General features: G+C 48.2%; 1 protein-coding gene across 8 annotated transcripts; it reads left to right on the forward strand.

Annotated features, from left to right (window-relative positions):
- On the forward strand, positions 1-26425 carry LOC117192612 (homeobox protein cut-like). Of its 8 annotated transcripts, none has more exons than XM_033397332.1 (10): positions 1-647; positions 14937-15449; positions 15516-15854; positions 15927-16058; positions 16128-16321; positions 16396-16652; positions 16770-17114; positions 17820-18209; positions 19842-22152; positions 24147-24240. In XM_033397332.1, the coding sequence occupies exons 2-10, from the start codon at positions 15024-15026 to the stop codon at positions 24154-24156; spliced, it is 4404 nt and encodes a 1467-aa protein (XP_033253223.1). In that variant the 5' UTR covers positions 1-647; positions 14937-15023; the 3' UTR covers positions 24157-24240. The 8 variants fall into 8 exon arrangements, with proteins under 8 accessions (XP_033253223.1, XP_033253222.1, XP_033253220.1 ...); XM_033397331.1 differs by lacking the exon at positions 24147-24240 and adding an exon at positions 23048-23235; XM_033397329.1 differs by lacking the exon at positions 24147-24240 and adding an exon at positions 24607-26425 and having other exon boundaries at positions 3-647.
- Positions 26426-26440: the final 15 nt, after the last annotated feature.

A 26440-nucleotide genomic window follows, 5' to 3' on the forward strand; every position in this document is an offset into this window, starting at 1 on the left:
TTCATTTTTGCATCACAAAAAAGAATTTTCGCAAAAATGAAATAAAAAAGCCAAAATAACGTTCTCGGAGAGATTTTTGAGCGCAAAGTTTTTCTCGGATTGCTGCTGCTCACAATTGCCATTGCAAATGTACTTCAAATCAGTGTTTTATGTGTGGTGCCTCGAGAGGAGACGCTTCTGATAAGCAGCCAACTTCATCGTCCTATAGGAATGCCTGCTACACACGGGCTAGAAAAGTGTTTGCTTACATTTATAAATGCCAAAACAGTTAAAAGCTAAAGCCAGCGATACTGACTCCGCCGTTGCACCAACCTCACGCCACTAGGCAGTGCCATCCACCCACAACTACAATTCCACACAGACACAGACATGTGCAGCGCGCAGCTAATCTATTGTAAATAAAACTGCGTCCACACACGCGTCTATTGTGAACGGTACACATACTCTCGGTCACGTACGCCGCCGCCGCCAAGTTTTCCGTTCCTCCTGCCTGCTCCTCGTACCTTACAGTGTGCGGCTGTTTTACCTGGAATAAACTTTGCTAAAATCTGGAACAAAATTTGCTACAAATCAGTGGAGAATCTGCCTAAAGCATGTGAAAAGGTGTCTACAAAGGGGACCAAAGTGCATCATCGGAGGAGAAGCGGGTAAGTTTTGCACCGGGAACAAACATCTATGGGGGGGTCTTCCAATTACGTTTTTCTGTGCAAAATCGATTTTTCAATTTGAAAATGGCTCATTCGCCGCTCTTTTATTTCTCTCTCCCTCTCTCTCTCTGTCTCTCTCCCTCTCTTTCTGGTTTTTGTGGTTCGGGCCCAGTCATTGCATTACTCGCCCTTTTAGGCCTTTAATTAATTGCATTAACTTTGGGCCGAACTTTTCAAGGGGTGGTGTTTGGGATGGGGGATGGGTTGAAAAGTGCTTGCCATGAAAAACACACTACATTGTGTATCGGATGAACTGCAAGAACTTCTTCTGCTGTACCCATGAGAACCGTACGCCCCTACCCCAGTGCTTCTCGCAATACCACAAATGCTCGATATTCTCGGGTAATGACTCCTTTTAACCAAACAAAGGCAAAACAAATGTTTGAGGAGGACCAAATAAAGGCAGAACCAGACAGGATAACGAAACAACTGACCTGCGACAAAGGCAAGGCAGCCGTCAAGAGAAACATTCGGAGACAGCAGCAGCGTCTGAATGTTACCTGCCCTCGAACGATGCATGGATGGATGGATGGATGGATGGTAGGACCAAAGTTCAATGTACGCCTGCGCAAATACAGTTCACAATGGGCTTGGCGCAACGCAGCTGCCTGCAGGAGGAAGGGGAATGTCAGAGACGTTGTGATTTTTTCCGCACATCCTTCTTGACGGTAACCAGAAGCCCCAAGCGGAAATCTCAAAATGTTGTTACAGTTATTGTTCCGTTCCGCCTTTCGTCTGAAACTTTTATGTAATCTCTCACTCCGTTCCGTTCCGCGATCGGAATCAGGATCGGGTGTAAAGTCCTGTGCCTGTCCTGTGCGTGTGATACCGGTTTCTGTCCCTCCGACACAAGTTGTTCAGAATGCAATTTGAAACTTTTCCCTCTTTTGGGGTCTGCCATGGATTGGGGGGAGCAATCGTCGTCCCCTCTTCATGTATGTCCTATCCCTATCCCTATACGGGTTCTGGTATTGGGTTACAGCTGTGAGAGAATGTGTTTGGAAAGCTGTTCCTTCGTGGACGTTGAAGTTTTTTATGCTGGTTTGGGCTGTTTTTTTGGGGGCAAAGAAACGAAGAGAGAGGCAGAATTTGGATCATGCAGATGATGCTGGAGCAGCTGCCATTAGGGCCTGCATCGTTGGCATCGTTGTAGGTCCAATAAAACTCTCGGAATCCTAGCCATTCTCCCACACACACATAGAGCAGAGTCAGACAATCAATCGAATTGGGGGCCACATTCGAAGGCAGATGCCAGGTCTAGTCCATATATGTGGCACATGCCACAAGAGAGGACCCAAAGGACTCACGTTGAGAAGGAAGGCCAGGCCAGGACAGATGTTACAGCCGGACCCCGACCGCCGATACGAAGTAATCAATGCAACAGCAGGCAAAACGGGCAGACCGTGCCTCATGATCCCTACTGTCTCGTGTTCAGCCTTGTGCTCTGCTGTTCCCGGGCAACGGGCTGCAACGGCCGGCTGCAACTCAAAGTTAGACATCGCTGCACACGTATTTTCACTGCATTTACAGCCAACATCTGTCGTTACAGTCCTCGGGTGCTAAGTCCTAGACAGCTGCTCTCACTCACTCGTTTGTTCTTTCCGAGCAAGAGGGGATCTGACTGGCTGGCTGCCCGCTCGAATAAGTACTGTGCGTGCAGGTGTGGCACTGCATTGGGGCATTCCACACTGCTCTCCTTCCGGCTTCTGCCGAGCCTACCCACTCGACGACGCACTCGACGATTGGGGGATGGATGGCCAAAAGTCAGCTGCAATGTTTGCGCAATGTTTATAAACAAAAAGTGTGTGCGGCAGAGTAACCCTTAGACATGTCTGGGGATATTTTTGGAATCACCACCGATTCTGACAGAGACATGGCCCGAGCCAGAGTCAGAGCCAAGGCCGGAGCAACCACCGACCTACATATTGGCGCACTGGCACTCTGGGCCACATGGCGCACGGGGTGGTTCCGCTCACACGCAGAGCACTGGCTCTGGTTCTGTTCTGTGGCCTTCTGTAGGTGCAAGGACGTTGGGAAAACCCCCCAAAAGAAGAAGTAAACAAATGGAAAGCAACCCCAGCACACAGCCAGACTGTCTCTCGCACCGACCGCATCCGCTCTCCTGGTCTTCGGTCTCTGGTCTCCGGTCTCCGTTCATGTGTTTTAACCCACCACCTTACATGATGTACTGGTGGCGTGTGCCGGTGCCTGTGCCGGCATGTCATCCATCCACACAACAACTTCGTCCATTTTAGGGGTTTTCACAAAAAAAAAAATAAAATAATACGCAACCAAAAACCAAAACAGAGCAGGGATTCAGTGGATTCGGTGGTAGTTAGAGCAAGGAGCGTCCGTCCGCGCGCTCCCATTCATAAAACATAAACATACCCCCGTAGAAGCGGCGCTTATGAGCACTCACTCGCATTGTTTGCCCACACCGACCACGGTGACGATTACGATTACGACCTGGACTAGGATTACGACTACGGCCATGGTAGGTGGTGTTTTCGCCGCAGATCCCATCCGGCAATTCGGGAAGTCCCGTGCAAGTCAGGTGCACGGACAACTCTCAACAACGGGACGAAGTTGTAACAAGTTGGTAGCTCAACAGGTTGAGGATTCTCTTGGCTGGGTGGGTGCTTCGGGCCGATTGAGGATTGTAAGAGGGTATGTGTAATTAATACAAGTGTGGGGTTACGTTATGGCATTGACCCAATCAGATATCCGAATATGGAACGGAATGCCTTTGCTCCTAGCTCTTTGAAGGGTTGAATGTCGTGTCCTTAACTTTAACTTTAGATGATGATGTTGTGCAGGGTTAGGATCTGATTGGAGCATTCCTGGCACAGAATTTAAGGGAAAATATGGGAATACATTTTGAAGCTCTATTGATCATTGCTTCCTACTTTCATGGGTTCAAGATTGCGATGACAGATTGCTTTCGAAAGGAATTGAGAAAAAATAAGGAATATTGGAAGAGATTCCATACTGTGCTCTTCCTTAGAAATGGGATTTATCTTCTCAACTCTAAACAAATCTGAATTTCTTTTGTATCGAGCCAGATCTGGCCTTTGTGTGTCATTTTAATCAGAACTAGACCTTCTTTAAGACGTCGCTCGGTTTGAGCAAGTGGTAGTCATGGAGTGGCCTCGTCCTCGTTCTCGTTCTACATTTGCCCATCAGCAACAGATCTGAATCTGGAGCATTATGTTTGGAGGATACCAAGGAAAGCGAATCCGGCTCCTCTCGCTGCTGTTTCCTTTACTTTCATCCTGCGGGATGGGATGTCCAAGTGCAAGCCTCTTGAGCACGCGCCTACTGACAAGTTTACCGTTCTGTATATGTACTTTGATATAATTTTACCGCTTTGCTTTGCGCTTTTCAAAATGGCGACAATGGCTGACCAATAAAACTGGAAGGGGCAGGGGGGACGGGACGGACGCTGAGATGCGAAAAACGTTGAAACCCAACCGAACAATGGCGGACGAGGCGGACGTCGTAAAAGAGAATTAATTAGATTGCGGCGGCAGCTGCTGGGCGTACGTACGGCAGCTGAGAGAGAACGGCAGCTAGAAAGAGACCAAACAACAGAAAACACTGAGCAAGAGAGAGAACTAAAGCCAGAGAATAATAGAGAGAGAGAGAGAGTGAGTAAGCCTGCAACTGTAAAGTTGTCATGCGCTTTGAACGTTGCCTCTTTTTTTGTCTGTCGTCATTTTTTCGTCATTCCTTTCCCTTTAACTTTAATACACAACAATAACAAAAAGTAATGGACGCTACGAGTATGAGGACACCCATACAGACACACACACACCCGAGTACACACGCATAGAGTGAACATAAAATGTAACGAACGCAAAAGCAAAAACAAAACAACGGAAAGCGTCAAGCGGCACCGCACAGGAACCAACGCAATGGCAGGAGGACAGAGACACAAAGAGAGGCACAGGACACAGGACATAGAACAGGCAGAAACGAGGCAAAGGCAACGGCAAAGCCAAACAGTTGTGCAATTGAGATAAAGGACAACAAAAGGGAAACTTGAAAAAGGGGACGCGTGCTTTGCTTTTTGGTCGGGTCGATGTCGATGTCGACGCTGATGCACAGTGGTTGGCGTTCTATCGAAAATTGTAGAGTGCGTTAAATGGTGAAGCAATTTGTGGCTTCCAAAAAAACTCCAAATAAGAAATGTATAGATACATAATTGTATAAGAAGTAGTACCGATAAAATATGTTGCGCAATCGTTTGAGAAGTATGAAAAATTATATACAAAAATTATGAAAATTAGAGAGTACAGATGTTAAGATGTATAGACTTTTCTACATAATTAAATATCATAAAATCACCAATAACCTTAAAAAATACCCATAAAATAACTTTTTTTTTTGTTAATTTATGCGCACACTTTTTTCCCCACTGTGCCTAGTGTGCCTAGTCGTCACAAAAGGATATAAAACAACAACTGCAAAGCAGTCGCTGCGTCAGCGCCGGCTTCAAAGCAGGAGCAGCGGCAAGAGCAGGAACAAGAAAAAAAAGCATAAATAATCTTGTAGTTGTTGTCGCAGCTGAGGCGCAAGGCTCGAATTGAAATTTTATGAGAAATTGTATTAGAGAAATGCTTTGTGAAATCAGACGAGACACGGCCGAGCACACACACATTCACATGCACGGACTAAAGGAGCGTTTGAGCGTTTTCCAAGTGCGGTTGTGTTTATCACGAGCTCCAAGTTTTCCGGCAAAAAAATACGCGCCACGCCTGGCAACTGAAAGGAAAGCTGTTAAGAGCAGGTCACTGAAGCACCGGTACGTACTGCGTATGAAATCCGCCCTCGCCGACAACCCGTTCTGTTGCAGGGGCATATCCAGTGCGCTCCGTGCAGGAGGGGGAGAGGGGTGAACTCTTGTTTGGCGCCTTCCGCTATACACATTGTTGGTGGAGTTGAAGCAAAACAATTTTCTCACTCAAATTTTTCTTTCTTTTTCTGTTTACGGTTCTCGCCGATCAGCAGCTGATCACTGAGCTGCCAGTTAGGTGATCGCGCAGGGTGGCAGCTCGGACGGTGTTGCCGGACAGCCTCGTACGGAACAGGGCTGCCGGAGTGCCGGAGCAGAGTTACGCGCCAAACGAAATTTGAAATTTCAAGTTAAAATCGACCCCAGAATTAACTGGAACATCGAGCAAGAGGAATGGAGGAGGACGAAAACCTGGCTTTCATGAAGGGCAGCAGGCTCGCCCGATCGCCGGCAGCTGCGTCAGCTCCAGGAGCAGAGTTACAGAGCATGGACCCGGACGCCCGGGAGACCCCTAAGAGGGTACGGGACCCAGCCAGCCCAGAGAGTTTGCAAAGAAAAACGCCGCCTAAAAAAAGTAAGGCCTGTCAGGAGGCAACCTGCCTCGAGTTGGGAAATATCTTGGATGAAGTCCATAGCAGAATGATGGATAAGAATACGCGCCACATCAACATGGCGACGAGAAACATGTTCGTGCTAATGAAGGAGCTTCACACGAGCATCAATGAAGCAAGCCAAGCATCAGCAGCGGGCAGAAGCGTCAGGCAGGAAGGCCTCGACGCCGCAGTCCTGTGCTCAAAATGCTCACAGAGCACTAAGAGCATGAGCATGGACAAAGAGCAGCAGACAACGACAGTCTGGAAGAAGGATGCCGCGGCGCAAACGGAGCCGTGGCGTAGGCTAAGCCAGCCACTGGTGGATCCGGGTCCCCCCTCTCCCCCCACGCGCCCAAGGCGTGTACACCGGAAGCGACCACGAAGCCATAGTATGCACCATTGGCGAACGCCCCAGACCCAGCAGGTCAAGCGCGAGGAGCAAAGCCTACATCGTGGACACGCTCAACACCAGCGCTCTGGCCAGAAGCCTCCAGACGTGGGAGGCCATCGGCGACCAGCCAACCAGCTCGCCTTGCGAATGGAGGTGGCCTGTGACAGGAGCATGAGACAGCGGAAGCCATTCATGCGGCACCACGAGCCAATCGTGTGGTGGAACGCCGACATCGACAGGCTCCGGACAACGTGTCTAAGGGCCAGACGAGCTATGCAGAGAGCGCGACGCACGACTCGGTTCGACACATCGCATGAGGAGTATGGGACCGCCAGGAAGGCACTGAAGCATGCAATTCGGAGCAGCAAGCGGGAATGCTTTCTCCAGCTCTGCGACACAGCGGAACAAGACCCCTGGGGCAGGGCTTACAAAATCGTTATGAAGAGGCTAAGTGCCGGGAGCAAGGCGCCAACGGACCCGGTTGGAAGCCGGTAGGAGCCTGCCCAGCAAAAAAGCCCCAGGCCCGGATGCAATCCCAAATAGGGCTTTAAAACTGGCATTGGCACTACAGCCATCCGCCTTCGCCGAGGTTTTCAATAAGTGTCTACTAGAAGGTACCTTCCCCGATAGGTGGAAGATTCAAAAGCTACTGCTGCTCAACAAGCCAGGGAAACCACCAGGTGAGCCTTCCTCGTACAGACCAATTTGTCTTCTGGACAACTCGGGGAAGGTATGCGAAAAGCTCATTGCACGTAGGCTCAGCCGTGCCATTGAAGATGCCGGCGGCTTGTCGCCCAACCAGTATGGCTTCCGGAAAGGCAGATCAACCCTGGATGCCATTGGCATAGTCACCAACATAGCGGAGAATGCAATAAGTGGGACTCGCTGGAGAGCGGGCCAAAAGCAGTACTGCCTGTTGGTTACCCTAGATATAAAAAACGCGTTCAACTCTGCGGACTGGGGTAAAACGATGGAAGCCCTACGGAGCCTACGGATCCCGGAATACGTCCTGAGAATAGGACAGCTACCTCAGCGAGATGGTGGCGAGACGAGACGAGCGAAGGGATAAGATCATATAGAGTAACTGCTGGAGTCCCGCAGGGGTCGGTGCTGGGGCCGCTCCTGTGGAATACGATGTATGATGGAGTTCTGCAACTGAACCTTCCCGAGGGCACGACGGTCGTGGGGTTTGCCTATGACGTCGCCATCGTAGTGGTAGCCAAGGACCTTGCAGCAGTTGAAGCAGCTGCAAACGGGGCAATCCGTGCCGTGGAGACGTGGCTCGCCCTAGCGGGATTACAGCTGGCGGCTCACAAGACCGAGGCTGTTCTGATTAGCAGCAGGAAGAAGGTGGAGACGGCCCGAGTGTCGGTCGGCGGACATGACATTACATCGCAAAGGGCGCTTAAATACCTAGGAGTTATGCTGGACACTAGGCTTTCATTTAGAGAGCACTTGGAGTACGCCAACACAAAGGCCGCACAGACTTGCCGAGCACTCTCGCGAATCCTGCTCAACACCAGGGGGCCAAAGCAAGCAAGGAGGAAGCTGATCACCAGCGTCGTCTCCTCTCAGCTCCTGTATGCTGCCGCAGTGTGGTCCAAAGCGACGAAGGTGCCGAGCTACATGCGAGGAGTCGAAGCAACGCACCGCTTATCTGCCTTCAGGATCGCCTGCGCGTTTAGAGCCATATCCGACGACGCAGCACTGGTCATCGCGGGACTAGTCCCAATAGCAGAGCAAGCGAGGGAAAGGGCCGAGGTGTACGAGCTATCTCGCAGGGACACCCACAATCCTCCCACCGGAGTCGAGAGAGAATCACCCAGGCACGAGACCGTCAGGAGGTGGCAGATGAAGTGGGATTCCTCGACTAAAGGACGCTGGACCCACCGGCTTATTCCGGATATCAAGCTGTGGTTGGAGAGGAATCACGGACAGGTGGACTTCCACCTTACTCAGATGCTGAGCGGTCACGGATGCTTCAGATCGTATCTGAAGCGGTTTGGTCACGAAACGGAGGACTGGTGCCCATCATGTGGTCGAGGTATCGTGGAGGACGCTCACCACGTCTTCTTTGAATGCGCCAGCTAGAGGATGAGCTAGCCACCAGCATTAGCGTCGGAGGGATCGTGCCGCTCATGGTAGCGAATCCCAAGGCGTGGGATGCCACCACTAGGTTCGCCGCCACTATAATGCGGGAACTACGGAGAGCAGAGAGGGAAAGGAAACTGTCGGAGGAGTAAGGAGGAACGGACTAAAGGAGCACACGTGCGCGTGTGTTCGTGAGGTAGATGCACAAATGGGAAATGGGAATGTGGAAAAAGGGGACGCGCATAATGGCACTCTCTACGTGTGTTCTTTTGACGACGTCATCGCTGCTCCGGCTGCTCCTCTGCTGCTGCTGCTGCTGCTGCTGTTCCTCTGCTACTACCGCAGTTGTTGTTGGTTCCTGTTTTCGCTTTTTACCGTTCAGTCAATGACCACATTGTGTACACAAATGCAGCTCTCTGTGTGTGTGTGTGTGTGTGCGTGAATATGTATGTCCTGCCGGAAGTTGACGCCGCCGTCTGGTCATTCTCGCTGTTTTCGTCCAAGCTCTCGCTTCCATAAGCTCTCTACCTCTCCACCTCTCTCTCTCCTCTTCTCTCTCTGTCGGTTCGTTCCGCTTGAGCTACTTTTGAAAAACAAGTAATTTCAGTCTCGCAGGATCTGTGTGGCTCCCCTTCGCACTCTAACTCTCTCTTTCCCACTCTCACTCCCATAGCTGCGTTTCCCAATCGCTTTTTCTGGTTGTTTGTTGTATTCCTGCAGCGCAGTGTGGCCCATTCCTTTCATTCTGCGCACATGGGTCTCTCTTCTGGTCACGCTCTGATCCTGCCGTTCGCCCGCTCCCCCTCCTTCCACTCTTTCCATTCTCCCCCTCTCAGAATTTCGTACGCCGTTTCATTCATAATTGCTCCGTTCGGTCGGTTTCTTTCCCATTCGCCTTGTTTCATTTAAAAAAGTTCTTTATGGTCCGTCTGTTTTTTCTTTTTGTATGGTTTTTCTCTCCCCGGAACAGGGGGCCAAACTTGCAGCTCTGACGTAATTACTGCAGTTTGAGTTATCCTTTCCAATCGCAGATGTGCTAATTTCCATGCTAAATACTTGGACAGATGCACACAGGGATCACAGTGGTAGAGCCCGTCTCCCTAAGGTTTTCACCTTTTTCCAATCTGATCATATGATAACAGAGCTTGTTTCTTGGCTGCATTTCTTATCAATGATCTGACGATGTACTAACTGATCTTGCTTATGCGTTGTATTTTTTGTTTTATCTAATCATTTCCCAGATTACAAAGTTAAACCAAAGACTATACAATACCAAGATGTTGCATGAGCGACCAAAAAGCTGTTCTATGGCGGGTCCTAACATTTGGACCCAAAAGGCACGAGGGAGCGCGCGGGGTTTCAATTCCCTTTTCGCCTGTACTTCGTCTCTACCGTTACCCCGCTGCCCATCGGTTTCGTCTGTTCGGCAATGCCTTCACCAGCAACGAAATAATTCTGGACTCTCGAGCCTCAGCACCGTCGAAGCGGTGGTCGCGGATTGCCGATGTCTTTGGAGCGGCACAGTGGGACCTTTGACAGTCTCAGCTTGCTAAATTAGTTAGTGAATATGAGTTCAATAAATATTTGCACACTGAAAAAATGTTAAACTTTGAGTGCTTATATCTCCTAAACTAAAACTATCTTGAAAATTCGATTGGAAAATTCTCTATTAGATGCGTACATTAAATTTATCTAAAGCACTCATACAATTTTTTGACTATTTCGGCTGAGTCCCCACTGTGCCGCGCCAAAGACATCAGCGACCACGCTGCCCTACGGTTTCGGCACGCAGACACTGACATGCTTTCACACCGACTCGACGCTGACCGAGGCATTGACGAAGCCGAGTAGCATTTCGGAGGCGAAGGTAGCGTAAAAGAGAATTGAAGTACTAGCCCCTCGCGCCCGTACCATGAAGCGTCAAACGAAAATTGAAAAAGCATTTGTTCCTCATGCAACATCTTGGTATTGTATAGTCTTTGGTTAAACCCATCCACTTAGAAAAAAATCACAAAAAAGATAATTGCATTACATCAGATACTGCAAGATCTATCTCTCAAGATCGCATACCTCCTAAAAAGAGATGTTAAAACTGAGTTTTCCGATGGCTGTTCTTTCAGTTTTATTTCTTGGATGTATTTTAAAAATATACAGACATCCAATGTCATGACATACGACACCTTTTCAAGTGCTCGGCATGGTCCACATCTCAAGTGGACTCCTACCGTTAGGAGGGCTACCCTTCTTTTACCTGCCTCTGATTTCCGATCCCCGAACTGTAAGTCCGAGATTATGCAGATCCTCGCAAAAAATATTATAGGGGTACGAGGCCCAGACAATCCGTAATGAGGACTAAGCCCCTTGCGATTTCTCTGCCTCGGCTTAGTCAGAGAGGCAGGATGAAACTAGAGATAGAGAGAGGATACAGAGAGAGACGGAGCGAAGGAGAGACCTAAGGGGGAGCCCAAGTGCGAGGCGAGAGCGTTTCCAATGGCGAATGAATTTTCCATTCGGCACGTCTCGTTTTCGCAATGAACAGCAAAGCAGTTTGCCAAAAGGAAAAAGAAAAATGCATTGTTTGACAGATGGATGTGGATATGGATGTGGATGGAGGGACCAGTGAGCCCTCAGGGGACGGAGATGACTGCCAACTGCCGCTTTTCCACATTTTTCCTCTTCCATCCATTATCCTGCCAAACTTGTTTGCTCTCGCTCTGTCGCTGGATCTCTCTCCTGCCATCGCTATACCAATTTTCCTTTCAAATTATGCTTTACCAAAGCATTCGCATTAAAAGGACAACGCTCTCCAGCTCCTGTGTGCTGTATTTGTGTGCGTGTATGTGGCTGCCTGCGTGAGCGAGTATCTGTGTGTGTGTGTGTGTGCGAGCGAGCGAGTTGTTCCATCGACGACTGCGTCGCCATCGTCCTGGCATCAGGCTGTGGTTCAGTTTTCTCTCGCAGCTCGAACAGCTCAGACATGCCGCTGGTCCGCGCTCGCCGTGTGTGTTTATAGTTCGCATATAAGAGCCATATACATAGCTATATATACATACAGGCCATACATACCCCCCGTCCCGCAAAATATCACACACAAAAACGAAAGAAAGAAACCCGAGTCAAAGACTCTGGAAAACGCAAGACGACGCCATTTGATAACCAAATGTTGCAGGACAGCATTTACAAAAATTTTAAAACAACAAAGCAAAACCAATCAATTCATCAGTTTGTTTAAACGAAAACTAAATAGAAATTGTGAAACCAAAAAGTTCTGTGAAAGAATAAAAAAAAAACAAGCAAATATAGAGATATTTTTTTATTTGCAAATGCAGATAAAATAATGTGCAATAAACTACGAATCATTATAGAGCAGTGAAACCACTGCTGCCTATTTGGACCACCGCTCAGATACTTGAATTCTTTGCCAATTTGTTGGGATTTACACAGCGAGCGAAACGAAGGACCTCAGAAAAATAAACCATAAATAAAAAAAGAACGAAACGAACAAAACTCATCGAAGCACATCACAAGTGAGTTCTAAATTTCATCTTTCCATACAAACAACACACACACAGCTACTCCTGTAAACACACACACACACATATCCCAATCATCACTCGCCCCCTTTACTCGTTGATTTCTCCTCTCGCTCATTATGTTGTATAGCCCTCTGTGTATGCTGCCTGGTCCTCTCTCTCTCTCCCTCTCTCTCTCTCTCTCTCTCCTTCTCTCTCTCTCTCTCTCTTTCTCTCTTTCCTGCTCCTGTGTCTACTCTGTTTCGTTCTCTCCATATGAATACACTAACGAACCCAACTAGCAAATAGGTTTGCGCACTCGTCATTATCCTTCGTCATCGTTCCCCCTCTCCTTTGCCCCTCCCCTTCCATTTCCCCTGCCCATCGTTGCTGCTTCGTTCTCTTCTCCGTCGCTCTCTCTCTCTCTCCCACTCTCTCTCTCGCACACATCGAAGCCTGGTGGTACAGTTATCTGCGTGGCCCAAAATTGCGTAAATTTTCATCTAGTTCGCGCTGGGATGTCTCGCACGGCGTTGGTTGTCCTCGCTCCTTTTCTGACTGCTGCTGTTGCTGCAGAGCTTTCAATCTGTTTATGTTGACAGTAAAATCGAAAAACGGAATTAAAACGAGGGGTAACGTTGTGAGTTGCTGCGGACACCGCAACTCTACAGTTATACCCGATACTTAGTCAGTATGGCTCTCCTCCGGCAGACGCCGCTAATATTCAACGACACGACAAAGAGTGCGTGCGAGAGAGACAGAAAATCAGTCTGAGCGTGACGTCGGGCGCTGCGTAGCCACTGCAAATTGATTTGTTCCTATTGGCTATAAAAATGATCTGATCTGATCCAGATTCAGCAATCTGATAGATATGGTCATTATCTATGATTCTGCGTTTTTAGTTTTCTCGAATGTACAATATTGTGGATGCAACAGATTTTCGTCCTTTGTGTGGGCGGAAGGGGGTGGGGCGAAATTTTGAGATACACGTTTTATAGTAAGATCTAACAGAAGTGCGGATACCAAATTTGGTTACTCTAGCCTTAATAGTCTCTGAGATTTTTGAATATCCCCAGATTTTCGTCCTTTGCGGGGGCGGAAGGGGGTGTGGCGAAATTTTGAAACAAACTCGTCTCGGTCCGATATATTAGGAGTGTGGATACCAAATTTGGTTGCTCTAGCTTTTTTAGTCTCTGAGATCAAGGCGCTAATGTTTTACTCTAAGCAAAGCCGCCTATGCTACGTGTGTAGGGCGAGAAAAAATGAAATTGTTTTCTTGATGCTGGCTATAATAATAATACGATCCAATTCAGCTTCCGCAGTCTTAAAGATATGGTCATTCTCTACAATTCTACGTTTTTGGTTTTCTCATATCTTTAAAATTGTGGATGCCACAGATTTTAGTCCTTTGTGGGGGCGGAAGTGGGCGGGGCGAAGTTTTGAAATATTTTTGTAGCAGTGACATATCACAGAAGTCTGGATCCAAAACATCGTTGCTCTAGCTCTTATAGTCTTTGAGCACTAGGCGCTGAAGGGGACGGACAGACGGACGGACGGACAGACGGACAGACAGACAGACAGGGCCCAATCGACTCGGCTATTGATGCTGATCAAGAATATATATACTTTATGGGGTCGGAAACGATTCCTTCTGGACGTTACACCCATCCACTTTTACCACAAATCTAATATACCCCAATACTCATTTTGAGTATCGGGTATAAAAACAAGCGGAAACCGGAAAAGTTGTTGATACAAGTATACAGATGTGAGATTATTGCTTATTGGGCGTTTTCTATTTGGGAAGGATGCGGAAGGGTCCTGGGCATTAATTAATTGCCTGCCCCTTCTCTGGCATGATTTATTGCGGGGCATCCTTTTGGCATTTTGGTGTATACAGAAATACATTGCGAAAAATTGCGAAATTCTATAGTGGGTGAAAAGTATACCTGAAATCAAATACTTTTTATGTGTCTTTATATACGGAATCGTTTTACCAGAGTATTTCTGGAGTGTATTTATAAGGAATCCTATGAATTATCAAATTTGGGTTTCTTTTAAATTGGCTTTAATTAGCTTTCATCTAACAACTAAATTGAATGGTGAAATTATCCTGATAAGTTCTCTGACGGATCTAAGATAATTGTCTAATATTTTCATAGGTATCTCATGGAATAACATAAGAAAAGCATCTTTTTATTTAACAAATTCTTCCATATTCGAAATATACTCTACAAGTTTCAGCTTCTTTCTTTTCCAGCTAGCTTAAGGATATATGATATGATATGATATATGATACGAACCCATTCTAGTACTAACGATACAATATCTAGTCCTTAAGATCATTGCACTTCTTTTTGTATGGGTTTTATCCAGAAACAAAAAGAGAAGGGGAATGGGGAATGGGTATGACTGCTGCTGTTGCTGTTGTCTAGCATTTGAGGAGAGCGGTGATCGATCCTCTGCTCAAACAGTGGCAGAGGCACACAACCAACTGCATATCCTGCCAGCCTCTATCAACGGCACGAATGCCTGCTGTTGCCCCTGCCACCCTCGTCGCTGCCGCCGTCGGTGCTGCCTCGCCCATTCAGAAAAAAAGGGCGCACGAAAAAGTTGTAGCTGTTCTCTTTCTGTTTGCTTTGTGGCAGGCAGAGCGATCCGCACCGATCCGATCCGATCCGATCGTTCAGCGTTCAGCGGCGGAGCAAGCAGGCAGGCAAAGACAGGAGGCATCTGCTTCGGATTAATGGGCTCTCCGAATGCATTTAGCCAGAGTCAGAGCCTTCAGATAGAGTGCTATATCTGATGAATGCGGGAGTTTTAATGCCTCTCTGCCTTTTATCACAGTTCCAGGATAGGAGCAGAAGCAGAAGAAATTAGGAGAAAGAAGAGAAGACAGACAGAACGAGAGCAGGGCTATTAGCTCAAGTAAATATGTCCGACATACCGCGCATCATGGTCTTCCGACCCACCTGGCAGGAGTTCAAAGACTTTCCCAAATACGTAGCCTACATGGAATCACAGGGCGCCCACAAGGCCGGACTGGCCAAGGTGGTGCCGCCAGCGGAGTGGATACCGCGGCGCAGCGGCTATGCCGATCTGGATGCCCTGAATGTGACTATTCCGGCGCCCATCTGCCAGGTGGTGACGGGCAAACAGGGCTACTACCAACAGATCAACATACAGAAGAAGCCGCTGACGGTGAAACAGTTCAGCGACCTCGCCAGCACCGAGCGCTACGCCACACCAAAGCACTTCGACTACGAGGATCTCGAGCGAAAGTACTGGAAGAACATCACCTATGTGGCGCCCATCTATGGGGCCGATGTCAGTGGCAGCATCACAGATCCCGACCAGGATGTAAGTGTTTCTTTGGGGGCTTTGTGACCGATCGTTCGATTGCAACCTTTGGCTGTTGTGTTGCAGAGTTGGAACATCAACAGACTGGGCACGATACTGGACTACGTGAACAAGGACTACAACATTCAGATAGACGGCGTGAACACCGCCTATCTCTACTTTGGCATGTGGAAGACAACGTTCGCGTGGCACACCGAGGACATGGACCTCTATTCGATCAACTATCTGCACTTTGGGGCAGCCAAGACGTGGTATGTCGTGCCACCGGCGTATGGCCGCCGGCTGGAGAAGGTGGCCAATCAGTATTTCCCGGCCAGTTACAAGAACTGCAATGCGTATCTGCGCCATAAGATGACGCTTATATCGCCGCAGATCCTCAAGCATCACAATGTCCCCGTTAGCAAGGTTAGCTTCCTTTCAAATTGAGAGATAGTCCCCATTAAGACACCCCCATCCTCCATCCCCTCCAACCTGCAGATCACCCAGGAGTCGGGCGAGATCATGATCACCTTCCCGTTTGGCTACCATGCGGGCTTCAATCACGGCTTCAACTGCGCCGAGTCCACAAACTTTGCCATGGAGCGCTGGATCGAATACGGCAAGCGAGCGGTAAACATAGATCCTCCCCTCACCACTTTAGGACAGCTCCCACTCATGCGGGTCGACCTTCTATTTCAGGTTCAGTGCACGTGCAGTAACGACATGGTCAAGATCTCCATGGACACGTTCGTGAAGCGCTTCCAAAGCGACCGTTACGACATGTGGATGGAGGGCAAGGATGTGGGCCGGCATCCGGAGGATCCCGTCGGCGGTACAACGGTCACAGCCGCACCGCTGCCGCCCCACCTCGATGTCCTCCTGTGTGATAAGAAGTAGGTTTCCCAGCCATGCAGGTTCCGTGACTCCCCCGCATTGACTCCCCCCCTCCCTCTCCTTTGTTATGCAGAATGAAGAAGCAATGCAATCCCACCATAGCCAAGAGCTTTAAGGAGCGCAATCCCGACCTGGATCTCGACGAGATCCAGCAGAATCCCAATGTGCCCGACGACGTCAAGGCCATGCTGAAGGAGAGCGTGCTTACCCTGGACACGAGCGATCTGGGTATCGAGGGCGATTATCCGAACGAGGATGCTGTCAGTCTCCAAAGCCCTGCGGACTTCAAGACCAAGCAGGAGCTGCTTGAGTACATGGACGATGGGACAGGTGTGTAGGCCAGTTATAGAGTCTCGAGATCTGACCTAAAATTCCTCAATCTCTTCCCTTTCTTCCACTCTCTCTCTCTCGCTCTCTTTGTCTCTGTCTCTCTTTTGATCTCTGCAGAAGACGATGACGAGGAGGAGGAATTTAAGCGACGCAAGGCGAAGCGGCGGTACGATGCGGACTACGACGATGACTGGCTAGCCTCCCATCACCGTCGCACCAACTCGCGGAACAGCAGCCGCGGCCGCAGTCCACGCACCAAGCACGAGCGCTCCGCATCGCCGGCCTCCTCCACATCCTCGAAGTCGCGTGGCGGACGACGCGGAAAGGGCAACTCGACGACCTGCAAAACGCCGTCCAACCGAAAAAAGGACCCGTCCTCTGCAGTGTCTCCGGCTGCAGCAGCCTTAGTGGCAGCAACCACAATTGCGACACCAAATGCGGCGGCGGTTAGCAGCGATGGAGGTGAGAGCAGCAGCTTAATTAGCGACTGCACCATCAATCATCAATCCATCATCACCGTGATCCCATCATCCAGATCCAGATCATCTCAGTATCCATATCCTCCCCACACTCTCCAGCATTCCCCCACCCATTGACTCCTCCGCGTGGATGGGTCGAAGGCCACTCACCCGTGGCCTCGACAGTCCCCGACAAATGTAAATAAATCTTTAGCCCCATCCTGCATCTATCACTTGTCGTGCGGTTCTCCCTTTGTATCTTGTATCTTATATCTGTTTCTTGTGTTTAACCTACCTACGATACCTACATACATAAGTCCTCTAGCTCTGTTCCATTCGATTCCATTCTGTTCTGTTCTAAATATAATTGTAAGAGTGCTCCCAACAACAAATATACGATCACGCTTTTAAATCTATGCTTAAAACTAACCAAAAACCAAAACTGTTTTACTAAAACCTATTCCCTGATGTCTCTGGGCCTTCAATCTTCAGTGTTTGTTCTGCTTTCGATTCTGATTCTGCTGCTGCCAAACCCTCCATTTATTCCATTCCCACTGCCTCCATGATCCATGCTCCATACTCCTTTCATATCTATATATGTGTGTGTGTGTGTGTGTGTTTACAACAAATATTAACCACTCAAAAACAACATCTTTGAAAACTGTACTCTAAAACAGACACTAAAATATCCCCGATTGCCATTTTCCAGATGCCAAAAAGGAGCAGCAATCGCTGGCCTTCATGCAACAGCCGCGCAAGTTCGAGGGCAAAATACCAAAACTAAGTCAGCCAGCAGCAGCAACAACTCCAGCAGGCGGAGCATCCACATCCACATCTAGTCAGGATCAGCATCAGCAGCAGCGGATATTCTACGTCAATATGTTGCCGGCAGCCAACACTCTCAATGGCATTCCACAGCAGCAGCAGTATGGCAGCACCGATGGAAACGTCTATCAGCTGCAAAACGAAATACTCTGTGATGCAAATGGACAGGCCGTAACGGCTGCCACAGCAACATATCAGACGACAGTCCCAAGCAGTACCCAACAGCAACAGCAGCAAAATGTTGCTGTTAGCGTGGCCAACAACAACGCTGCCGGTAAGTGTCTTTTCTATCATTTTTTTGTTGTGATTTGATTCCTTAACTTAAATGTTCCTTTTGTTTGTTGGTTGTAGTCTTTGTGTTTGGTTCAACTTTAACCCACTTTGTGTACTCGTAATTGGTGTCATGTCGAAGCTCTCAGAACTAACCGATCCGCATATATCAACACACACATATATATATACTCTTCTTATAGTATTCGTATCTGTTTTATTTGTTTAACATTCAAAAATTGGCCAAAATTCAAATTCAAATTTATTCAATTTTATTTCGTAAGTGTCCGCATTTCATTCCATCTCATGCCGAAACATTCATCCATCGAGAATATCGGAGATCTGTTTTCAATTTTTAATTATTATATGTGAATGCTTTTGTTTTTTGCCAGAAAAAAAACAGATAAAAGTAAAGAAAAATAATTATTTCTTCCATTTGCGGTGCTCAAAATAAACATACGAATTGATTCAGACAGACTCATCCTCCACTCAATCGATTGAAACCCAAATGAAACCCTCACCTGATTAACAAGAACAAATGCTTTTCCAACTAAAAAATCGTGTTTATTTTCCGAAACGACTCTCCTCCACTTTCATTGGTCTCTGTCTCTTCTCTCAAATGTAAAATTTCCATCAAAATTATACAAAATCTACATATATATATAAATAAATGCACAAATCATTTCCCCAGAGGGAACTCCGTGCGCGTTGAAAAAGGCTAAAAATTGTTGATTTTAGTTTTTCAATTATTGTTTGTATTATTATTATTATTTCTAGTTAATTTAAGCTTATTGTTTATGTTTATTTAAAGTTCGAACGAATGATGCGCGCGCGCTCAAGTGGTGTCCAGTGTGACCAGTTGCTCAGCCGAAACAGTGCTGCCCATTCCTCAATCATGCGCACACAATTGGGCAGCACTTGAGCTGCGACTTGGCATTTTTTATTTATTTATTTTTTAGATTTGGAATTTAATAAAATATTTAAGTTAATTTTATATATAGAATATCTTTTTTTCTCTTCTTACTTCTTATCTGTGAACCAAAGACACTATCCGTTGGCAACACTGCACTATCCATCCCCTTAGAAGGGGTGGGGGATGCTCCAACTTTGGCCAATTCACAAATTTTACTTTCGCTGTCTTCCGTTGTACACTCAGTTATTGAAGTATTTAAACTATGTATTTTATTTGTTTAGTTATTGCGTTGCGAGTACTGTACAAGAGTTACGATTACGATTGCTATAAACTAGATCTAAGTACGAAAACACACAAATTCTACCGACAAACAAAAACCAATCTCTCACTCTGTCTCTCTATATATATATATATATATATTTTTGATATACCTAAAGAAGGTCCTGTACTGTACTGTATATATAGTGTGTGGGATAAGAGATATTGATATCCCAATGCAACCTACATACATATATGTACATACGAGTATATGTACAAACAGACAAGTACGAGTAGTTATCATTTTGCACTACATTAGTTTTGATTTCGATTGATTGATTTCGATTTCCATTCCGATTACGATTACGATTGATTTATTGATTTATGCAAATATTACATTCAAACACATCTTTTATGAACCAAACCGAATATGTATTTTCAAAAAAAAAAATATATAAACAAAAGACAATGTGGTCACAACTATTAGTTCGTCCTCCATCCTGCACACGAACGGCACCGCCCACACGAACGGAGGCGTGGATCCAAACAAAACCCATGACCACCAGCACAACCATCAGCAGCAGCAGCAGCAGCAACAGCAACAACAGCCGCAGTACCACTACATCACCACCAGCAGGGAGGACGGACAGACCCCAACTACCATAGTTTTCGAGAACTATAATGGCGGCATGCCCGCATCTGTTGCCCCTGCCACGCCCACGCCTGTGTCGGTGGCTGACTCGCCGGCGGCAACAACGACAACCACCACTGCCCTGGTCAACACGGACGGGACGATCATCGAGTTCGATGGGAACACCTACGAGGAGTACCATGTGCTCAAGAGCGAGCCGGGGAGCAGCGACTGCCTGAGCAATGGTAGCAGTGCCGTGGCGGCGGACATCATCAAGTACGAGCCGCAGCCAGTAGAGGAGGATGACGAGGAGAGTGGCCTGCAGGCGAAGTACGATGACGATGGCCTGCAGGTGAAGTACGAGGAGCAGGAGCAGGACCTCGACCAGGGGCAGGACTACGAAGAGTACCAGGTGATCAAGGCCGAGGTGGAAGCGGAGGCGGCGGAGCAGGCGGCCGGCGCGGTCACCTACACGATCTCCAGCATGACAGACGATCCCAACCAGCAGCCGCAGCAGGCATCCTCCGGGGACCAGCCCAACGCTAGCATGTTGCCCAAGTCGGGATCGGCAGCGGCCGCCAAGCAGAAGCGCAAGCGGAAGACGCGCGTCATTGCCGAGGACGAGCAGGGCGAGTACCTGGAGAAGATGAGTGTGCGGGGCCTGGACATCGCCCGCTATGAGCACATCATCGACGGGGTGGCCTACTGCCTGGTGTGCGCCAAGAACGACATCTTCAAGACGTTCAAGAACAAGTACAGCTTCCAGCGGCACGCCTACCTCTTTCACGAGGGCCAGAACCGGAAGATCTTCGCCTGCCCCATCTGCAACAAGGAGTTCTCGCGCCCCGACAAGATGAAGATGCACAAGAAGGACAAGCACGGCGACGTCCCCATGCCGCCATCGGCCACCATCACGCCCCTCAAGGGGGACGGCACCCCGGCCGAAAAGCGACCGCGAACCTCCCGCACACCGCGTGTCCGCAAGTCCAAGGCCAGCGACGCAGGCACCCCCACCGGCACGCCCGCCAAGAAGCGCCTGGCGCAGATTGACAGCGTGCTCGACGATGTCCAGAACTCGGAGAGCCTCTCCGTGCCGCAATCCCAGTCCCAGTCCCAGCACCAACAGCAGCAGCAGCAGCAACCCATGCAGCACACACTCACAACGACGCTGGCGCCCACGACGTCGCAGCCGCAGCAGCTCCAGACACTGCCATCGCTGGACTTCAGCGGGATGATCCTGCCGGGTGGCGCTCAGCTGGCCCTGGCCAATCCAGGGGCCAGTAGCTCCATGACTCTGCAGCGCGGTGCGACCACGCCCAACGGCGGACAGGCGGGGACGGGGCCCACGACGACGCTCATCTACTCGAATCAGCTGGAGCTGCAGCAGGCGCTGCTCCAGCAACAACTGCACGGCCAGAGCATCATGATCCAGGACCAGTCGGGTAACCTGGTGCCCCTGCTGCTGGACGGAAGTCAAACGATATACACGACGGCCGCGGCACCGCAGCAGCGCGGGCAGGCGTCCACGGCCACGGCCACGTACCAGACGACTCAACCGCAACAGCAGCAGCAGCAGTTGGTGCAACATCAGCAGCAGCAGACAGTGGTTAAGGTGGAGGGGCAGTCGCAACCCCATTACGAGATGGAGAACGTGACCTACCTGAGCTCCACGGCGGCGGCCACGCCGGCGACGGCCGAGCAGCAGCACCAACAACAACAGCAGCAGCACGTGATTGGAACGGTGCAGAGCTACCAGATCCTTACGCCGGATGGCCTGCAGAGCTTCCAACCGAAGCTGGAACCGGGGGAGCTGGGCGATCTGTGCCCCTATTCACAGTACACGTTCCAGCCCACGCTCAACGCGAACGCCCTAGACGCGCACACGCAGCAGCAGCACCACCACAACCAGCAGCATCACCACCACCAACAGCAGCAGCAGACGCATCTGCTGCAGCAGCAGCAGATCGCGACCCACAATCCGCACCAGCAGTTCATGGAGCTGAAGAACGAGCTGCTGATCAAGGGCAGTGACGCGTACACCCTGGACGCCGGCTCCATGTACCACCTGCCCTTCTCGCCCACATCGATGATCAATGCGGTGAACGATGTGAACACATCGTCCCTGCTGGAGACCAAAGAAATTAGGTAAACACTTCCGCTAATCCCTCTCCCTAATCTACTCTACTCTACATCCCTTTTCTAGATCTGTCTCTCTGTATCTCTCTATATTTTCCCTAGTGTAACACGCTCGTCTAGTATCTGTCTCTATATATATATCTCTCTCTCTCTCTCTGTCTTATCCCTAAAATGCACCTCTATCTGTCTCTTTCCGTTGAATCTGTTGAGTAGTCGGCGGCGAAGCTGCAAGTCGCTTGTGTAACGTTGTGTTTCCCATTTCCACGTATTTAGTGTCGATCAACGCCGTTGTACTATATGCTACTAAAAAAACACTACAACAAGAACAACTCATAAGAACAATGAAAGTACAAAATAAAAGTAAAAGCTAAATGAAATGAAACCACCGAAAATGTACATTAAGCATTTACCAGTTTAGTTTTATCTTAGTCCTATGCATATTTTACTTTATTTAGTATAATTATTCTTTTGTACCGTCTAAGAGTAACCTTATTTACTATTTAGTAGAACTTGGTTGTTTTTTTTACCCACGATATTTGCCAACAATTTTGTGAATTTATTTATTGTTTCACCCACTCTCCACGCTGTACATAGAATGTGCCTGGCTGCTTCCTGCCTCATCCTCCAATTATCCCCTAATATCACCGTTTATCCCGCCTAACACTCCTAACTCCTAGTGTGATATATAGTAATCAACTTGTTGCCCGGTTTTTGTTCCGAGACATAAGTTTATGTCCAAATACGTTTTATACCTCAATGCAATTTTGTTCTTTTTCTTTCTTTTCTCTTGTTTTATTTTATGTACACACAACCAACCCACCAACCAACCAATCAATCAATCAATCAAACAAACAAACCAATATAACACGCGCGTATGCATAATATCGAAAAAAATCGGTAACAGCTACGATATATCAGAGGCCGTGCTATTAGCCCTTTAAACAATCTGAACCGCCATCGAAAGCTGCAGCCAAAGTACCAAAAAAAAATCTAATTTAATAAAATCAAATGAAAACTATAAACTCACTCTCGCTGAAACAAGAGAAAGCGCCAAGAGTGATAGAAATAGAAAATGCCTCCTCGAGAGAAAAAGCAACGCAAATGGAAGCCAATTTTCAATGTTTGCTGAGCTGGGCAACCATCAAAATACTTATATATAAAGTATATACCCATAATACTCACTGTCTCAGCTCATCGATCTACCAATCAATCAATCATTCCGCCATCATCACTTGTTGTGCCTGTTCCTCTCTCTGTGTGTGTGTTTTGTGTGTAACATCAGAAAATCAAAAAAAGATCCGATCATCATGAAATACTATAAGCTGTATAAACGATCCACAGCACACTTAACCAATATATAACATAACAAATTTAACACATAATCAATTAAAATTGGACATTTAGTGCAAGGTATGTGTACTTTTATTTATTCGCTTTTCGTTTTTGTTCGTTTCGTTTTGTGTTTTTTGCGTAACCCTTTTCCCCCTCGTTTTGTTACTAACCGAATGTCGTCCCTTCCCTCTACCAATTGGCTATTTGACCATCTCTTAACGGAATAGTAGGGTCCTGTCCTCACGAATATTCATAGATGCATGTGACAGTGTTTGGCAACATACACATGGTGAGGCCAGGATTGCACTTGCAACATGCATGTGTGAATGGCTATGGAAAGCGGAAAGGGAGGGGAATAATCCGCAGGCTTCCACACAACATCCACATAACATACATTCGATTGCCACAAAGCTATCAGTCATTCATATAAGTACAATCATAATTTACTAACCCATATTAAGAGTGACCTAAATTACCAAATTAACAAAACGAAACCACATAAGAAGAATGAAGCAAAATTGCTAATGAAAATGTTCTTTTTTATTTTTTTCTTTTTTCACCCACGAAAATAATTTTTCGTTGGTCCGTTGTTTGTGTTATTTCTTATGATTTGCACACGAAAATTCAACATGCGACATGAATCACAAAAAACAACAACCGAACAACAACAGGTTCTTCTAAACACCACAACAACCACATCTCCAAGAACAACAACCAGAAGGCAATGTTCAAGCGGCCATACACACCAAGCATTCACATACCCACCACCAACAACAAAAACAACTCCACCACCACCAACACCAACACGAACCACCAGAACCAGAACCGTACCCAAAATACTGAAGACTTGCAGCGTCGCCAAGCGGAAGCGAATCGCATTTACTATGAAGAGATCGTCCTGAAGCAGGCACAATCAAAATCACGTGCCAGGCGCCTAGCCAGCAGCACAAGTTGCAGCGACAGCCACAGGGGCACTCTCAACAGCAGCTTCGTCGACAAGTTTGCCGACTTTGTTACACACAAGACAAGAATGCCCATGCCCGACCCCAACCACCAGACCCATGCCGTGCCGAATCCCAGAACTAATCCAAATGCTGTCTCATCTCTCATTCCTCCCCGCAACACGAACAGTGGAAGCAACGCCAACGTCGGCTCTGGAGCTGCTAGCAACTGTGTCTCTGTGGTGAGTGGCAGCGGAATCAATGGCTTCAAGGCCGGAGCCAAAAAGACGCCGATGATCCTGCTAGCCGCCCGCGGCCCTAGAAAGCATCAGCCCATCAGCCTCATCAACGGCACTGCCAAGGCAGGAGCGGGCGGTGTCACGTTGCTGCGCGTCAATTCACAGCTCAGTCGCATCCAGCGACAGGTCATCGTCGCCCCAGAGCAGCAGGTGCAACAGCAGCAGGAACTGACTGACGAGGAGGCGGAACAAATGGCGGAGCTAGCGGAGGATGAGGAGCTCGACGAAGATCTAGAGGATGACGATGATCTCTCCTCTTCCACCGCTCAAATCCTGCGCAAATTCCGCATTCCCAAGGGCACGGCCCTGACTGCCAAGTCTGGGGACAACTACCTGGCCATGCCCACGCCCACACCCTCACCTCCTGGGGGCGTCAATGCGGGTAGCTCCACCGCTGATGCTGGCAACTACATTGAGAACGAAGAGGAGCTCATCGAGGAGGTGCACGAGGATGATCTGGTCGAGGAGATCATCGACGAAGAGCACTGCGAGGAGCAGCCCGAACTGGAGGATGATGGGACGACGGCCGACAACGATGGCCCATGCCATTCAGTACCACCGCCAGTGGCAGCGACTGCCCCGGCGGCCCAGCAGTTGCTGCTCACCTCGGCGCCACAACAGCCGCCGCTGCAGCTGCAAACTGTGAGCTCCAATGGAACGGTTACTTACCTAAATCTGCCACCCAATACGATCCTGCTGCAGTCGGCCGATGGCAGTATCATAACAGTCACCCAGGTGACGCATCCGAACAAGGCCGGCCAGCATCAGTTCATCGCCCTGCCGGGCAACGTGGCTATGGCCGAACCGGCACCACAGGCCTCGGCGGCGCCCACGCAGACCCTGCTCCTGACGGCCGACGGCACAGCCATTCCCATAATGGCGAATGTTGCGCCCCAGCAGCAACAACAGCACCACCAGCAGCAGCAACAACAGCAACAGGCGGCTGCTGCTGCTGCTGCCCAGCTGTTTGCCGCGTAGGGGCTAATGGGTGGCCAAATGGGTCGATTTTTGAACAGTGCCACCATAATGCCGACCACTTATTTCTTCTAAGAATCGCCAGTCGATTAAGCAAATGTATCACAGATCAATAAATGGTGTTGCTCATGCGGCAAGGCTTCGACTTCATAGTTAAGCCTTGGCTTGTCAGCAACAGTTTGTTAGGGTTTCCCAGTTCTCGATTGAAATGGGGCACGGGGAAGGGAAAGAGCAATTTGGGATATAGGGCAATAGAATCAGTATAAGAAACACTCAATAAAAAAAGCTAAAAAAAAACTTTGATATTACTACAATGTTGGATGTGCATAGAAAATTTATTTTTATACATATAATCGAAAAAGGGAAAATCAAATGTTGTTCAACACACCCACACACACAAAAATAACAGACACAGCGTTGTAAGGGAATCAAATATGTACATTTCAAGAAAAAACTTAAGAGCATCTTACATTTAAATTATTTATACGACTAAGCTAGCATTAAACGTTAAGTGCAAAGACGAGACACACACCCAAACCAGTTGTAACTACTCGTATTATCCCCGCTGCCCGAATGGAGCGGCGGAATATGTTTAGCCTAATTTACGACAGTAGCATTGCATCGTATTCATTTCTGACTAGTATATGTATGTATGCACTACTCTGAATAGAAGAGATACGAATGCATAGCTACGAATATAATTTTGTTCCTTTTTACGTATCGAGAAATAGAAAAGAAGACCTATTTCAT

Source organism: Drosophila miranda, assembly GCF_003369915.1.
Source record: "Drosophila miranda strain MSH22 chromosome Y unlocalized genomic scaffold, D.miranda_PacBio2.1 Contig_Y2_pilon, whole genome shotgun sequence".
In the NCBI taxonomy this organism is placed as follows: Eukaryota; Metazoa; Arthropoda; class Insecta; order Diptera; family Drosophilidae; genus Drosophila; species Drosophila miranda.

What these genes read in the sequence shown, in the direction of transcription:
- LOC117192612 (XM_033397329.1), top strand. Translation starts at nt 15,024, where the DNA reads ATGTCCGACATACCGCGCATCATGGTCTTCCGACCCACCTGGCAGGAG. An exon ending in GTCCTCCTGTGTGATAAGAA is followed by an intron (nt 16,322 to 16,395) that starts GTAGGTTTCCCA and finishes TTTGTTATGCAG; the next exon opens with AATGAAGAAGCAATGCAATC. An exon ending in CTGGAGACCAAAGAAATTAG is followed by an intron (nt 22,153 to 24,606) that starts GTAAACACTTCC and finishes CAACACGAACAG; the next exon opens with TGGAAGCAACGCCAACGTCG.